The sequence below is a fragment of the Sphaeramia orbicularis genome, chromosome 16 (genome assembly GCF_902148855.1).
Source record: "Sphaeramia orbicularis chromosome 16, fSphaOr1.1, whole genome shotgun sequence".
Lineage (NCBI taxonomy): Eukaryota > Metazoa > Chordata > Actinopteri > Kurtiformes > Apogonidae > Sphaeramia > Sphaeramia orbicularis.
The window spans coordinates 39348498-39364464 of NC_043972.1; the positions used below are offsets into that span (position 1 = coordinate 39348498).

General features: G+C 37.3%; 1 protein-coding gene across 1 annotated transcript; it reads right to left on the reverse strand.

The window, feature by feature from the left end:
* Positions 1 to 447: 447 nt before the first annotated feature.
* LOC115435019 (mucin-5AC) lies at positions 448 to 15131 on the reverse strand. The gene is made up of 10 exons (XM_030157191.1): positions 14950 to 15131; positions 13274 to 13344; positions 8709 to 10673; positions 8511 to 8609; positions 7535 to 7575; positions 7336 to 7440; positions 5919 to 6075; positions 3563 to 3642; positions 3247 to 3342; positions 448 to 1193 (listed from the first exon to the last, which is right to left on the reverse strand). The coding sequence occupies exons 2-10, from the start codon at positions 13302 to 13304 to the stop codon at positions 942 to 944; spliced, it is 2826 nt and encodes a 941-aa protein (XP_030013051.1). The 5' UTR covers positions 13305 to 13344; positions 14950 to 15131; the 3' UTR covers positions 448 to 941.
* Between the last annotated feature and the right edge of the window lie 836 nt (positions 15132 to 15967).

Genomic DNA, 15967 nt, shown 5'->3' on the forward strand with positions numbered 1-15967 from the left:
TGTGTAACCCATCGTGTCCACTGGCGTTACATGCAGAACCTGCCCATTTAAACACAAATAAATCGGGAGTGATTTTATAACAGCGGTTGTTTTTGTGAAACACTCTGCATTGCATAACTGGTTTGATTCCCAAACTGTACCTGTGAGAGAATAAAGAGATATTTGGAAAAAATAGTAGCATGTAATTTTTGTGTCCTTTTTTACCGTGTTACACGCAGATTTTTGCTTAAAAGAATTATATACAAGAATATAAAAATCTTTTTTATCTGGAAAAATAGTTTCTCTTTTTATCTCAGAAAATATTTATTTTTAAAATAGACCCAAAGTGCTTCAAACATGCTTCATAACATTAATCTACATCTGGTTTAAATTTTTAGCCCCTCTGTCTTGTTTTTAGAGTTTCATAGAAGCACCCAGCTATGGCATTGTACTGCCAAAAGCAGTGCTTTTAGGTATTCCATGTTTTCTTTTCTGTCTGTCTGAGTCACATGATACACACAAGAGTTAATACTTGATAGCATAACCATTGTTTTTGATAACTTTTGATGGTCTATTAATTTTTTCCGTAACTGTAGGTTGGGTTTATCATAAAATTTTGTTACTCAGGTAAAAGTAAAGTGATGTGACAACTGAGCTGCTTCTGGCTTGTGTGATTCCTGATATATTTGTTTTTCTTTGAGAAAATACTGCTCAAAGCCTTTTTAAATTGGTCTCGAACCACATATTCAACATGGTTGGAATAATAGTATTAATAAAAAACAAAACAAAATGCAAAACAAACAACAATGAAACTGAACTTTTACAAATCATTTCTTATATACAGCTGAGTTATATGAACATCACTGAGATAAATGCATGGAAATTAAGTTAACCTGTAGACGTTATACCAAGCTTGGATTTCCTGGGGCTTCACATACCAGCTGAGCAAGCACAGCCCTGGCTTAAAGCAGCAAACTGATGACGACGAGGAAAAATAAGGAAGCGACCATTTCTCTGTGAAAATGTGGACCTCTGGTGGCAAAGGAGGGGACGTTCAGTGTGCCATTCAAAAACAAGCAGGAGGTCACAGTGGCGTTACAGCACTCATGAAAACAGGGAGGTTGTGTCGAGCCTTTGCATGTTGGCTCGCCAGAACAGTTGGTGGTGCAACCGGCTGTCCACTGAGTATTGCTTCCTTTTATCTCCTTTTTCAGCTGCAACAACAGTAAAATAGTAAGTAAACAGACAGCCTTAGTTATTTTTAACCCATAAAGAAGCAGTGCTTCTTTTGTGGTACTCCTCAGATGATTTTTTTTTCTCTATATTTAACATTTCTTAAGTGATTTACCATAAAATAATCCTTTGTATTTTGCATTTTTCCGGTGCAAATCTGGTATTTTTTAATATTTAATGTACTAATCATGTAGATGTTCATAAAACCTCAAATCAAAGTTGAGTGTTATTATGTCAGAAAAAGAGAAAACAGAATAAAAGGTGACATTTTCTTCAAAATATATCATTAAATGAACATTAAACAAGTGTGTCCATCCACTATCACTGATCCAACTCCATGGGTTTTACTGATGAATTAATGTTGCAGAAGATGACAGTGTTTCCACGTTCACTACGGAGCCTCTGAATGTCCAAATGGGTCATATCTGATGACCATGAAAAGATGATAAACTGTATTTTACACCAATTATTTACATGTATTGATAGAATTAGTGGATCAATAGGGATTAAGTATTTTAAATCAGTAGATGATTTTGGTCACTGGTGTATGTTTAGGTCTTTATGGGTTAAGATAAGATAAGATAAGATAAGATAAGATAAGATAAGAAGACAAGATGAGATGAGACAAGATGAGATAAGATAAGATAAGATAAGATAAGATAAGATAAGATAAGAAGACAAGATGAGATGAGATGAGACAAGATAAGATAAGATAAGACAAGATAAGACTATTTATCCCACCATGGGGAAATTTCACAGTTAACAGCAACTCCATACAACAAGCAAGTGCAGAGAAAAAAAAAAAAACAACAAACAGCTCGAACAAATACAAACGAGTGAAAAAATGAAATTTAAGAGAAAGATAAAAAATATGATATTTACATAAATAAAAATTTAAATTTGAATATTAGACTTTAAACTAAACTTTAATGACCAACAAGGGAAATTACTTGGGTACAATAGCTCAGTTACAAAAACACCCTTGGAAAAACCCTAACAAAAAAGCAAATAAATAATATAAATAATAATAATAAACAGAAATAGAAATAGAAATAGAAATAAAATACACTAATAAAGTAGAAAAAAATACAAGATTTGCATATGTACCAATTTACAGGAAATGGAAGTACATATACACCCTATACATACAGGTGTGAAAGTGACTAAGGCGCAGTAATGTGAATGTATTATTTACATATTAACATATTTACATTGTGGTTGCACATGCACATGGTGCAATATGGGGGGATGGGGGGTTTACTGTAAACTGTTATAGCAGTGTTTTTCAACCTTGGGGTTGAATGGGGTCACCTGGAATCAAAATGGGTTTGCCTGAAATTAAAATGGGGTTCCCTGAAATTTCTGGTAATCGGTAAAAATAAAAAAAAAATTAAAAAAAACAACTTACTAATAAAAAATGCATGTTGAGTTGGCAGAGACAATCACAATCCATAAAAGACATGACAAACTGTGAAGCTGAAACTGAAGCACTGTGGTACTGTTTATCTTTCAAATGTTCATTGTGGTCGGTTTCAGATGCTGCAGCTCGTTCATAATTCATAGTTTGAGTTCTTGTTTGTTCAGTATTAATTGTCAGCCTTGTAAATCCAAGCTGGACTGACTGTACATATCCTGAGCAAGGAAAATAAAATTCTCACTTTGTGCAGTAATCTACACCTGGCTTTTCTGCCTCCGTCCATAATAATATACATTATATAGACTAAATGTTGTCTAAAATGAATGTTTATTTGCAACATAGCATAGCAAAATATTACATGAGAAAAAACAAATTATTTTTAGCAGAAAAAATCTCTCTGTTTTGAATGTCTGGGGCTGCCAGAAATTTGTACTGTTAAAATGGGGTCATGAGCCAAAAAAGGTTGGGAACCACTGGGTTAAAGAGTCTGATGGCTGTGGGGAGGAATGACCTGCGGTAACGCTCCTGCTTGCACTAGGGAGTACAGTATACTAAGGAGTATGACTAGGTATAGGCTAACTAAAATATGACATCAGCTTTCCGGATGTTAGTCTCACCTGACAGTGCAAATGTGATTTAGAGCAGGTCATGACATCCTCAAAGTTTTTGTAGCAGTCGGTGCCGTTACATGTACCTGATTGACATTTGTTTCCCTGGGAAAACACAAAACAAAACAAAACACAGAGATTCACATACAAACGACAATGAAAAGACAAGAATACACTGATGGGTAAGTGATTTTATTTTTCTGTGCTGAGTCTGAGAAATGGAGAAAAAGACAGTGCAGGTCTGAACTTATTAATGCACATAATAAATCCAACTGCCTGGATCCATTTATATGCCAATGACATGTATGCACCCATTTGCTCTTACCATGGCTGTGGTTGGTGCAGGTGTGGTGACGGTAGTTGTGGGGGCCTTTGTAGTTGTTGTTGTTGTAGTAGTTGTCATTGCTGAGAATATACCAAGCAAATAAATAAAATATTAAATCACTGTAGTTTGGACAGCAAAGGATTTCCTGCAAATATGATATGAACCTGGCATGACTCATAAGATGTGTAAAAATATTGAATACAAGCTCAAATAAGAAAAAGTCATGACAGTATGGAAGGTGCAAATAAGAAAAGAAAGCAGATTTACACTTACTTGCATTGCATTGTAGACAGTATGAGCAGAACATGTGTCTTATGTTTTGTCTGGTCACTTTCATTAGATTTGTACATTAACCCATAAAAACCCAGTACTACATTTGTATCAGTTGCCAGATGAATTTTCCTCTCTATTTAACTTTTCTTAAGTGATTTATCTCCATTTATTATCATACAGGGTTATTCAAAAAGAATAAACCGATTTCATGACGCACTGCTTCAGTTTTCAAGTATCATCATGGAATGAGTCAGTGACCATTTCAAAGAGGAGTTTTCTCTAAGTTGGAGCTTTTTTAAATGAAAAAGTACCCCAGATTGGTTGGAAGGGGGTTCAAGACTTTGCTCTTTGTGCTTGACCTGCGAGATCCCCAGACCTCACCATGTGTGATTTTTTTCTTGTGTGGATACATAAAAGATCGTGTTTATGTTCCACCGCTACCCACTAACCTCAATGACCTTAAACATTGAATAACAACAGCAATCAACTCAGTGGATCGTGGGATGCTGATACGCGTCTGGGAGGAATTCTCTCATTGCATTGATGTTGCCCGTGCTGCAGGTGGTGGCCACATTGAACACTTGTGAGACAAGAAATAAAAGTTGATTGTGAGTAGAATACTTGTAACTTGGCTGGAGTTTTCTATTGCTTTTCCTTATTAAAATATTGAGTAATGAAATCAGTTCATTCTTTTTGGATAACCCTGTATTATCCTCTGTATTTTGCATTTTTTCCCAATGAAAATCAGATATTTTTGGATATTTAACTTACTGATCATGTAGATGTTCAAAAAAGCTCAGTTAAAAGTTGAAGGTTGTTAGAGAAAACTGAAGAAAAAGGGACTTTTTCAGCAAAGTTATCAATAACAGAATGTAAGAACAAGCATCTCCGTTCACTGTCATTGATCCAACTCTGTGGGTTTTACTGGTGAATCAATGGTGTAGAAGATGACAGTGTTTCCACGTTCACTACGGAGCCTCTGAATGTCCAAATGGGTCATATCTGATGACCATGAAAAGATGACAAACTGTATTTTACAATTATTTCAACATATTAACAGGTTTAGTGGTTCAGAAGTTATTAACCATTTTAGATCTGTAGATGGTTTTGGTCGCCAGTGGTTGTTTGGGTCTGTATGAGTTAAAACTGAAGAGAGTAACTCCCATTCCTAAAGTGGATTGTGTCTCTATCTTTTCGCCTCTCCATCTTTTTTTGTTTTATTTAAATGATGTTTTATATCTGTTATATTCTCTATATCATTGTCTTGCTTGAGTTTATGAGTTTTGTATGGACATGGCCTAGTCTCCATCAAAACAAGGCATTCTCTGGAAACTTCATGGTTGAATAAAGGTTAAATAGATAGAATAAAATGTAAAAACAATAATAATAATAATAATAATAATAATAATAATACTAAAATGAAATAAAATAAAATAAAATAAAAGATCCATAATTTTCATTTAGGCAATGTTAACCCCTAAGTCTTAAAATATGACTGAAAATACTAATGAATGTGTCATGTTGCACACCTACACTGTCTTCTTCCTCTATTATACCTTTGTATTGTGTGCAGAATGTGGTTCTACATTGTCCAGTTGACGTATGCATGAGCGTTCATGATATTTGCTGATATAAGTCCACATTGTAGTGTTTGAAAGTAGTTTTCCACAGTAATCCTAAAGCCATGTGGGTCTGTCAGGTGTTGAAAAATGGTTGCTCAGATATATTTATCCTGCACTTTAAATACTGTAGTTATTGTCTCAGATTTTTATTTATTTATTTTTTTTCAGATTATTTGCTCTAATTTGCACCTGTGCCAACATTTTTTTGAATGTGTTGCTGACAGAAATATGATGAATGGGTGTATATTTACAAATTAAATAAACCACAAAATAACATAATAAATATTGTGTTCATACTGTCTACTATAAATTGCAGGTCAAAGTAAATATTAATATCACTGCTCTCTTTTCTGATTTATGTGCTCTCACAGCTTTAAAAAAAAATGCATTTTAGGTGGTGCAACTGTATGCAGATGACATGTTAAAAAGTGGTTAAGGGTGTGAAAGATGTGTCATTGTACCTGTGGTTGTCATCATCATGTCTGCAAAAGTTTTTGAGAGGCAGCCAGTGGAATTGCAGCACTTCACTGAGCAGTTGGTCTGTGAGCTGTTCATGCACATACTAGAGCAGGAGATGCTGCAGCTAACAGCGTAGGACATGTCCATCTGTCTTTTCAGCTAACATATTGCAAAGTGACAAATTTAGAGAACATTAAATTGCCTTTGTCTTTTAATTGGATCATGTACATGTAGTAAAGCAATTAGAGATAAAGATATTTGTCAAGCTAGTATAACAACATTAAAATAAAGCTATGAAATACACTTTAAATAACTAGGTAAACATTAAATATGGAATCTAAAATTTTGAGATATTCAGAAAGAAATCCTACACACAAATGTATGGCTTTTCATATTATCAATATTAGGGCCCAATCCCAGTTCACCCCTTGGCTGTTTGGCCCTCGAAACGGAGATTTTTCAGGACCACACTACAAATGAAGGGGTATGAGAAATCTCCTATAGTTCTGTTTAAATCATTGGCGAGATGGAGGTAAACACAGCAAAAAAGCGCAGCAGTGTGATGAAAGAAACACACAATTTTTTTTTTTTTTTTTTTTTTTTTTTTTATATGGGTATTGTTATGAATTGGATATAGTTTATTTTTGATAAGTTTATGACTGCTAAGAAATGGACAGTTTATTTTTTGTACATGATTGTTAGAGTTTATTTTTGTTTTTTTAATATGTGTATTATGGTTATTAAATTGACAGTTTATTTTTGTTTTTGATATGTGCACTATTAGTGCTATGAAAAGGACAGAGTTTACTTTAATGTGAAATGCTGCTGCAAAATGGACAATCTAACCTTGATAGGTATAGCAATTTTGTGTTTTGTGAAGGAATTTCGGGTAGGTTGAAGGATGGGGTAAGGGGATAATACGTTAAACTTCATCCTGCTCCTTTTTCGAATGTTGGACTTTCTCTTAAATAATCTTTTTGTTGTTTTGTTTTAATGCAAATTTGAAATAAATAAACAAACAAACAAACAAATGTACGTATTTTCTTCATAAGCAACTTTATCATTTGATCGACTGTTTAATGCAGTTTCAATGTGTTACAGATCGCATTTCTGCAGTTTGTGGTTGATGGCCACAAAATGACGCCCAAAGCCCATGCAACAGAAATAGCTACTGATGGCATGGTGAATACTTTCGGAAACAAAGTTGTCGCATTTGTTTATAGCGGCATTCATGACTGCTGATGCCGTAGCAGGTCTCAAAGGGTTGTCCGTTTCAAGTGGTAGTGCCAAGTGCAAGGGCCAAGGGGTAGGAGTAAGGGGGAGGGCTAAGGGGTGAATTGTGATTAGACCTATATTAAGGGATTTTATGATGTCTTTTCTGACATGACATTTCTATAAGGTTTTTGATTGTCTCCGTACCTCACAGTAGATGAAATCACCAGTACATGAGGTAGCATTCTGACTGGTGTACATTGAGTAGCAGTCAGAGTAGTTACAAGTGAATGTGCGGCAAGATATCTGCATCTGAGAAATAAAATTTAGTGATAAAGACGTTGAGGAGAAAACCTTCTAACGAAATGATGCTAACTTTTTTTTTTTTTTTTCATGATGGACTTGCCATTGAGGTAGAATTCCCTGCGGTAGTTCCAGTCATGCCACCTGGTATAGTCAAAGGTAGATAAAACAGACATTTTTATACAGGAAAAAAAATACTTTTATAAGTTCAGTGTGCAATATTTATGTGAAGTTGTAGATTGCACCATTCTGGATCTGAATTCCTAACATGATATCCCCGGATGAAGTAGAAAAAGAAGAGAAGAGGAGGTCCGTCCTGAGTTACTGTAGAAATACTGTAATGCAAAATGGCAGACTATGCAAAAGGTGAGACATTACCTCATAGATATAAATGGCCCTTATGGACTGGAGTTGTGACAAATAAATGAGACAAAAGAGCTAAATATTTTCCCATGAATATTTCACATCAGCACTATTCACCCTGATGGTAATGGGAGTTTGTGAAAGCTGCAGCACTTGTTCAATAAAAGATTTAAATATACTTGCGCAAGGCTGTTTGACAAAAATAATGGTGCATTCAATATAATCTGGAGCCTCGGCTAAAGATTCACACACAGTGCAAATAGTATATGACATACACATTCCAGAAATCCTCAGTAGTTGTATGTCACTGCTCCTGACATTTTCTTTCATTTCATTGCTTGTATCATTTGTGTTCCTCATACAAAATAATGCAACTAGAAATCAAAAGGTCCATCACTGTTGGTGTCACAGGCTGTATGTCATACAAATAATTAATTAATGCCTTTATCTGTGCTGCAAAAGCTTAGAAAATTGACCTTTAAAAAAAAAAAGTGAAAGTATTCTGATAAAAATGAAGAGTTTGAAAAAACAAACAAAAAGACACAACACTGTGAACTTGAAAATCTGCACAGTTGGCAAAGCCTTTTAGTTACCAAAAATGTAATGGTTATTATATTCCATTTAGGTATTTGGACCCCCTTAAATACTTCCAAAATGTACACATTTGACCTTAAAATTTAACTCAAGGATGCCATGTTTTGTAAATTGCAACGTACCAGAAGTGCTTCCTTGGGAGGTGGGCATAGAGCCAGAAGACATAGAGGATGTTGAAACTCTTGTCATGGTGGCGATCATGGTCATGGCTGATGAACCAGCTGTAGAAGAGGCAGACATGATTCCTGAATTAGTAGTACTGACTGAATTAGAGGAGGCAAGAGAAGATGAAGATGTAGGATTTGCAGTGGTTGATGTACTGGTGCCAGACTGTGTGGTGGTGGTGGTAGCTGACCCCCATGAGGTAGTAGTGATTGTTGTAGGGGATGGGGTGGTTGCTGTGCCCCCGGAGATAGTAGTGGTTGTAGGGGAGTGCATTGTGGTGATTGTTGTGGCTCCAGAGGCGGTAATAGATGTGAGGGATTGGGTGACTGTGGTTGCTGTGCCTCCGGAGTTTGCAGTGGTGGTAGGGGAATGGATGGTTGTTGATGTGCCTCCGGAGGTGGTAGTGGATATAGAGGAATGGGTGGTGGGGATGGATGCTGTGCTTCCGGAGGTGGTAGTGGTTGCTTGGGTCTGGGCAGTGGCAGTTGTGTCTCCAGTGGAGGAAATAGATGTAGATGACTGGGTGGTGGGGGTAGTTGCTGTGCCTCCGGAGGTGATTGTGGTGGTAGAGAACTGGGTGGTGGGGGTTGTCGCTGTGCCTCCAGAGGTGGTAGTGGATGTAGAGGACTGGGTGGTAGGGGAGGTTGCTGTGCCTCCGGAGGTGGTAGTGGTTGAAAGGGCCTGGGGAGTGACCGTTGTGTCTCCAGTGGAGGTAATGGTTATAGATGAGTGGGTGGTGGGGGTGGTTGCTGTGCCTCCAGTGGAGGTAATGGATGTAGATGAGTGCGTGGTGGGGGTGGTTGCTGTGCCTCCAGAGGTGGTTGTGATTGTAAGGGCCTGGGCAGTGGCCATTGTGCCTCCAGTGGAGGTAATGGATGTAGATGAGTGGCTGGTGGGGCTGGATGCTGTGCCTCCGGAGGTGGTTGTGGTGGTAGAGGACTGGGTGGTGGGGATGGTTGCTGTGCCTCCAGAGGTGGTAGTGCTTGAAAGGGCCTGGGCAGTGGCCGTTGTGCCTCCAGTGGAGGTAATGGATGTAGATGAGTGCATAGCGGGGGTGGATGTTGTGCCTCCAGAGGTGGTTGTGGTGGTAGAGGAGTGGGTGGTGGGGGTGGTTGCTGTGCCTCCAGTGGAGGTAATGGATGTAGATGAGTGCATGGTGGGGGTGGATGCTGTGCCTCCGGAGGTGGTTGTGGTGGTAGAGTACTGGGTGGTGGGGGTGGTTGTTGTGCCTCCAGTGGAGGTAATGGATGTAGATGAGTGCATGGTAGGGGTGGTTGCTGTGCCTCCAGTGGAGGTAATGGATGTAGATGAGTGCATGGTGGGGGTGGTTGCTGTGCCTCCAGAGGTGGTTGTGGTTGTAAGGGCCTGGGCAGTGGCCGTTGTGCCTCCAATGGAGGTACTGGATGTAGATGAGTGGCTGGTGGGACTGGGTGCTGTGCCTCCGGAGGTGGTAGTGGTGATAGAGGACTGGGTGGTGGGGGTGGATGCTGTGCCTCCAGAGGTGATTGCGGTTGTAGAGGACGGGGTGGTGATGGTTGCAGTGCCTCCAGAGGTGGTAGTGGTTGTAGGGGACTGTGTGGCAGTGGATATTGTGACCCCAGAGGAGGTGATGGATGCAGGGGACTGACTGGTGGTTGCAGTGCCTCCAGAGGTGGTAATGGTTGAAAGGGACTGGGTTGGTGCTGTGCCTCCAGAGGTTGCAATGGTAGTGGGGGGCTGGGTAACGGTTGTGGTGTCTGTGCCTCCAGAGCTAGTGGAGGTTGTATGGGATGGGGTTGAGGACTGGAAGGTGGAAGTAGACGTTAATGTACCTCCAGTGGTGGCAGACTGACTGTTGGACGCTGTGCTGCTGACGAAGGTCATGGGTGATTGAGTGGTGGTTGTTACAGGGGCCATGGAGCTAGAGCTTGATCCTGTACCTCCTGGGGTGGTGGCTGCTGCTGTCGCTCCAGTGGCGGAAGCGCTGTTTCCAGATGTTGGTGGTGCTTGGGTGATGGTGGTTGCAGTGTTTAAGGCAGAGGCGGCGACAGTTGTTTGGGGGGTAGTAGACTGACATGACGCTGGTGATAATGATGACAGGAATAATCCTAATAAGAAGAGGTGTAGGACACCAGTGTAGCCTGGCAGTTTTGGGGACACAAAAGGATCAGTTTTGTTTCAGTGTATTGTAAAAAACAAATGCAAAATAAATTCCAATTCATTATTCAAGAAAAATGCTAATTATCTTGCATTTTTGAAGACTGCCATGAATTTCATTGCTATCAATTTTCAGTTTGTCAATAAAATTAAGCACAGATGTTACCGGCACCATTGGCAAATGAGATTTTGATGTTAATACAGTGTGCATGTTTTTTTTTTCCATATGTACGGTAATTATCTAAAAGCCACAGAGTAACATCTTTTGTTTTTGGGCAATCAAGTTGCCAAAATAATGGATTAATTCAGATGTACATTTGCTTACATGCAGTATATATGTATCAGGTGTATGTTTCAGCCAGTTGCTAAAACATATAATCTGGTCATAACTTGTCATCGAAGCATTCCCTACTTTTCTTTCCACCAAAATACTATAATCATACGCACATGTCAATATATAATGTATTTTATTCTTGCAACCCTGAATTTACACGTTTCTGTTATTTACAGAAACTTAACGTGGCCACATTTTCCTCTCTGAACACTAGGCTGTTGTTCTGGTAGAACCATAGTTTCCAGGATCCTACCTGCGCTCACTTTAACCCTTTGTCAGGCAAGTGACTATTTTTGGTAATTTCGGCACACATTAGAAGACAGTGATAGTAACAGTTCCAGTGAGTCTACAATCTCAGGTCCAATGTGGTCTACAGGGTCTGTAAGGTCCACCTCTGCATGAACAGTGAGTGTACCTGCTTTGTTAGGTACCATGAAGTAATGGTACTAATGTAAGGAATGATGTTCAAAGGGAGAATGTGGATGTGGACAGGGGTCTGGATCAGCACTTGTGTTGGTCTAATGTTCTAAAAGTGATGTTCTAATGCTCTAAAATACATGTTCCTTTCACCTTACATGTGCTTTTCTTGTATTTTTTATATTTACTTCTTGTATTTTATTTTATTTCTTGCCACTTGCTGGTAAGGAACCAAATATAGTAACTTAATTAACCATGATTTTCAGCATAACATTTCACAAAAGGAATGAAGTCTTGTTATGTCCTCCAATAACACACGGAGGTTGAAATTTTGAATTTCAGAGTATTTCTATGAGTCAGCTATAAGGTTTAATTCATTTTGTACATGGTACAATTTATACCAGGGGTGCCCAACCCTGGTCCTGGAGAGCTACTATCCTGCATGTTTTGGATATTTCCCTCTTCCAGTGCACCTGACGGTCGTTATCAGGCTTCTGCTGAGCTTGACAATAGGTTTATCATTTGAATTAGGTGTGTTGGAAGAGGGATACATCTAAAACATGCAGGACAGTGGCTCTCCAGGACCAGGGTTGGGCACCCCTGATCTATACACTCAATAGTACCTTCATTAAAGTATTCTAAGATTCTTTAAATTAAATCATCAACCAACAATCTGAGGAGTCCTTAAAGGTGATCCACGACTGAAATGTATTTTTAACTAATTTCCTCAGCATAAATCCTTTAACCCTCCAGTATCCTGTCCAGCAAGGCCCTTACTAAGCACCAAGTGTGCCTTTTTGGCACACTTCTGGAATAATGTCAAAAAAAAATTTCATACAGTTTGTTTTTAATTCTTTTATACTTTTTTCTATTTCATCAACTTGAGCTGTAAATAAAAATACCAAATACTCAATAATTGTCACATTTTTTAACCCTTTAAATGCCGTGTTTGTAATGGAAACAAACCATTTTTTTGGATGCAAAAAACAAAAAAAAATTTTTTTTCAATATACTACAGAAAAAGTGGGTTACATATCATTTGATTTTTGCAGCCTGGCATATGTCAATGATTAACAGCAACATTCGTTAATTTGCATTATTATTTTTGGCGCTAGGTCAAATGTTCAAAAATACTAGCATCTGTCCCCAAGTGTGCCAAAAAGGCACACCTATAAATCAAACTATTAAATATTACATATTGATTTATTTTTCTGCTCTAATTTGATTTTATTTTTGTAAATCAAGGTCAGCCCTAATCATACAAATCAAATGGAAGAAATAGTGCGTTTTAGGCACACTTGGGAGACAGATGCTAGTCTTGTAATTTTCTTTCTTTTTTTTTTTTTTTACAATGTGCAAATTTTAGTTGGTGTCCAGAATTCTAAAGATCATGCAAAAATGAACAACTTTTGAATTCTAACCTTATTTAAATTGTGAAAAATAAAATTAAGTTTTTTAAAACGAAGTGCAAAGTGTGCCTAAAAGGCGCACCCAGATACCGGAGGGTTAAATAAATTCTTCTTTCTTCTTGTCCTTTGGCAGTCTGGATTGGTGGAAATACACTCCAAACAAAAAGTTAAGGATATTTTTAATTTTTGGGCTATTTTTTTCAGTTAGGATTCTTGCACAACGCTTTTTACTTTTTTGTGTGTGAATTGTGAATTGAAACACATTTTTTAATGACTAGACAGTTTTATTTACAAATGGCAAAAAAAAAAAAAAAAGAAATATCCTTAACTTTTTGTTTGAAGTGTAAGTCACACGATTCTACACTGTATGATGTAGAAAAATTGAAATCATAGTTATTTTAAACAAACCCACCCACACTTTTACCTGTGTCTTTTGTAAAAGTTTTGGAGGCCATTATCACTTTAGCAGAAAATGGAGAAAGCCTTTTGTCCAGTCTGTAATGAAATCACATCCAAAAATTAACATGAATGAGCAGCTGCAGGACACTCTATTATGTATTAATGACAGGGTTTTCCACTGACAAAGAGACAAATCTCGGCTTGCAGAAAAAAAATAGCAATACAACAAATTTATTAGTGTGTTGACAATAGACTTTTTCTAATGGATGGTACAGTGCAAACAACTCAAACTGTTTACCCATGATAATAGGTCTGTGAATTACGGCCGTGCTCATTCATTGTATCCGACCTGAACGGACCTTTTGATCTGTAGTCTCCTCTTTTTACAATACTCTAATTGTTCTGATGAAACTGATCTCATAATTGTTGGTTAAGTCGTAATACGAGAAATTACCAAATGTGAGATTTAAAGTTTTCATTTCCTATTTTCTCGATAGTTTCTTTTTTTTCACTTGTAAATTTTTGTGAATATATTTTAAGGATGATTTGTTGTGAAGTTCAACCATAATGAGGTCAGTCCTATAACATTAGTTCAACACAGTGACTCAGTTATATCATATGTGACTCTGACGGCAGTTTATTAGTGAACGCAATTAAAATGTGTTTGTTCCTCCGATCAGCCCCCCCGGGAAATCTGCTAAGCAGCACGGCTTGTTTTTTCCTCCTCCCCTGGATCCCTTCACAGCCCCCTGTGGGCTCTACACCCTGGAAACTGACAACACTGGCCATTTCTGCACCTACATGAAAAATGATGAGTTTAATTGGGAAAAAAAGAAAGAAATTTTGGAATATGGTGAGTGTAGTTATTTTCCTGGCTGCAACAAGATGCTTGTTCAAGTGCTGAATCATAATACTGTAAATCATAGCGCTATGTCGTTCCATCCAGATCACTAAATATTAGTAATAATAATAATAATAATAATAATAATAATAATAATGATAAAAAGAAGAAGAAGAAGAAAAAGGAGAAGCATAAGAAGAATACTGCAATTTCTACTGGACATCAAGAAATTTGAGAGAGAACATTATCTAATGTACTGAAAGGAGTATTTTTGTGAGCATTACCTATCATAATGAACTTAGAAATAATAATAGAATAGGAAGAATAATAGAAGTAATACTTATCTAAGTAATTCGAAGTAAGTCTAAGTAGTGCTTAATAAGACCAGATGCAGCTATTATGATAATCATTTTTCCAGCAAATCTGTTATTTTTTTTTCAAATAAATGACCAAAATAATATTTTTAATGGTAATTTCACCATTTTTATTTTATTTTATTTTATTATTTATTTATTTATTTTTTATAACTTTCAGTTATTTTGATGGAGAAAAAAATCCAAACTGACTGACTTTTCCAGGTGAGAAAACTCATTTATTGGAATTTCATTTGAGCACAATGATGATACAGCACAATTTTTTTTTTCTAACAAACAATTGAACTATTGAAAAACAAGATATGATAACACTACATTCCCTCCTCTGTTACTGAATCATTACAATGGTACTACTGTTGCTAGCCTGCATCCCTTTAGGACAATCCCTCTGCACAAATCAAAGTCCTACTGAGATGAAATTAACTCATTCTTGCAAAATTACTAATAAAAATTTTAGGAAAAAAAATATAGGTTGAATTCCCTTACCTGTGTTGCACTTTGCACGGTTTGTGTCAGCTGTGGGTGAAGTGAATGAGCTGTCCTTGTCTCTGGTGTTCTTGTTCTGTGTCGGTCTCTGTCACCTCCCCCCTTCACTTCCTGCTAACTGTTCTGGAGTAACAAGTGGAAACTCTCACCTGCATGGCTATACGAGAGGAGGAGACTAAAGGGTCGCTGTTGCTGGGTGGATCTATAGATGCCTACGAATTGATGTGCAAATTATTCTGGGAAGTCATGAGGGTTTTTTTTTTTTTTTTTTTAAATCAGGGACAGGGTAACGTTTACTGTAGAATGCAAAATGAGACACCATCTGTTCCATATGATGGTAGGTGTTGATCTGCATGTGAATCTGGAAAATATGACATATATTATTAACCCTTAAAGACCCAAACATCCACATTTAACCTAAACCATCTGACGTAACTGTTTAATACCTGTTGATCCACTAATCCTATCTATCCATGTAAATAATTGTTGTAAAATACAGTTTGTCATCTTTTCATGGTCATCAGATATGACCCATTTGGACATTCAGAGGCTCTGTAGTGAACATGGAAACACCGTTGTCTTCTACAACATTGATTCACCAGTAAAACCCATGGAGTTAGTAAAATGACAGTAGATGGAGACACTTGTTCTTACATTGTTACTGATATATTTGCAAAAAAAAACAAACTTTTTCTTCATTTTTTTCTGTTTCTGATCTAATAACCTTTGAATTCACTTTGAACTTTAATGAATATCTACATGATCAATAATTAAATATATGAAAATACGTGATTTACACTGAAAAATACAAAATACAGAGGATAATGTTCTAATAAATGAGGATAAAGAAGCTTAACCCTTTCATATATACTGGTCACTCCAGTGGACAGTTCTTCTCCAGCTGTTCTCTTGTATATTCATGGGTTTTGTTGTTTTAGTTCCATATCAGCCAACACAATGGACACTAATGCATCATCCCATACACTGACATTCAGACCATAACTGTAACTTTGCTGTT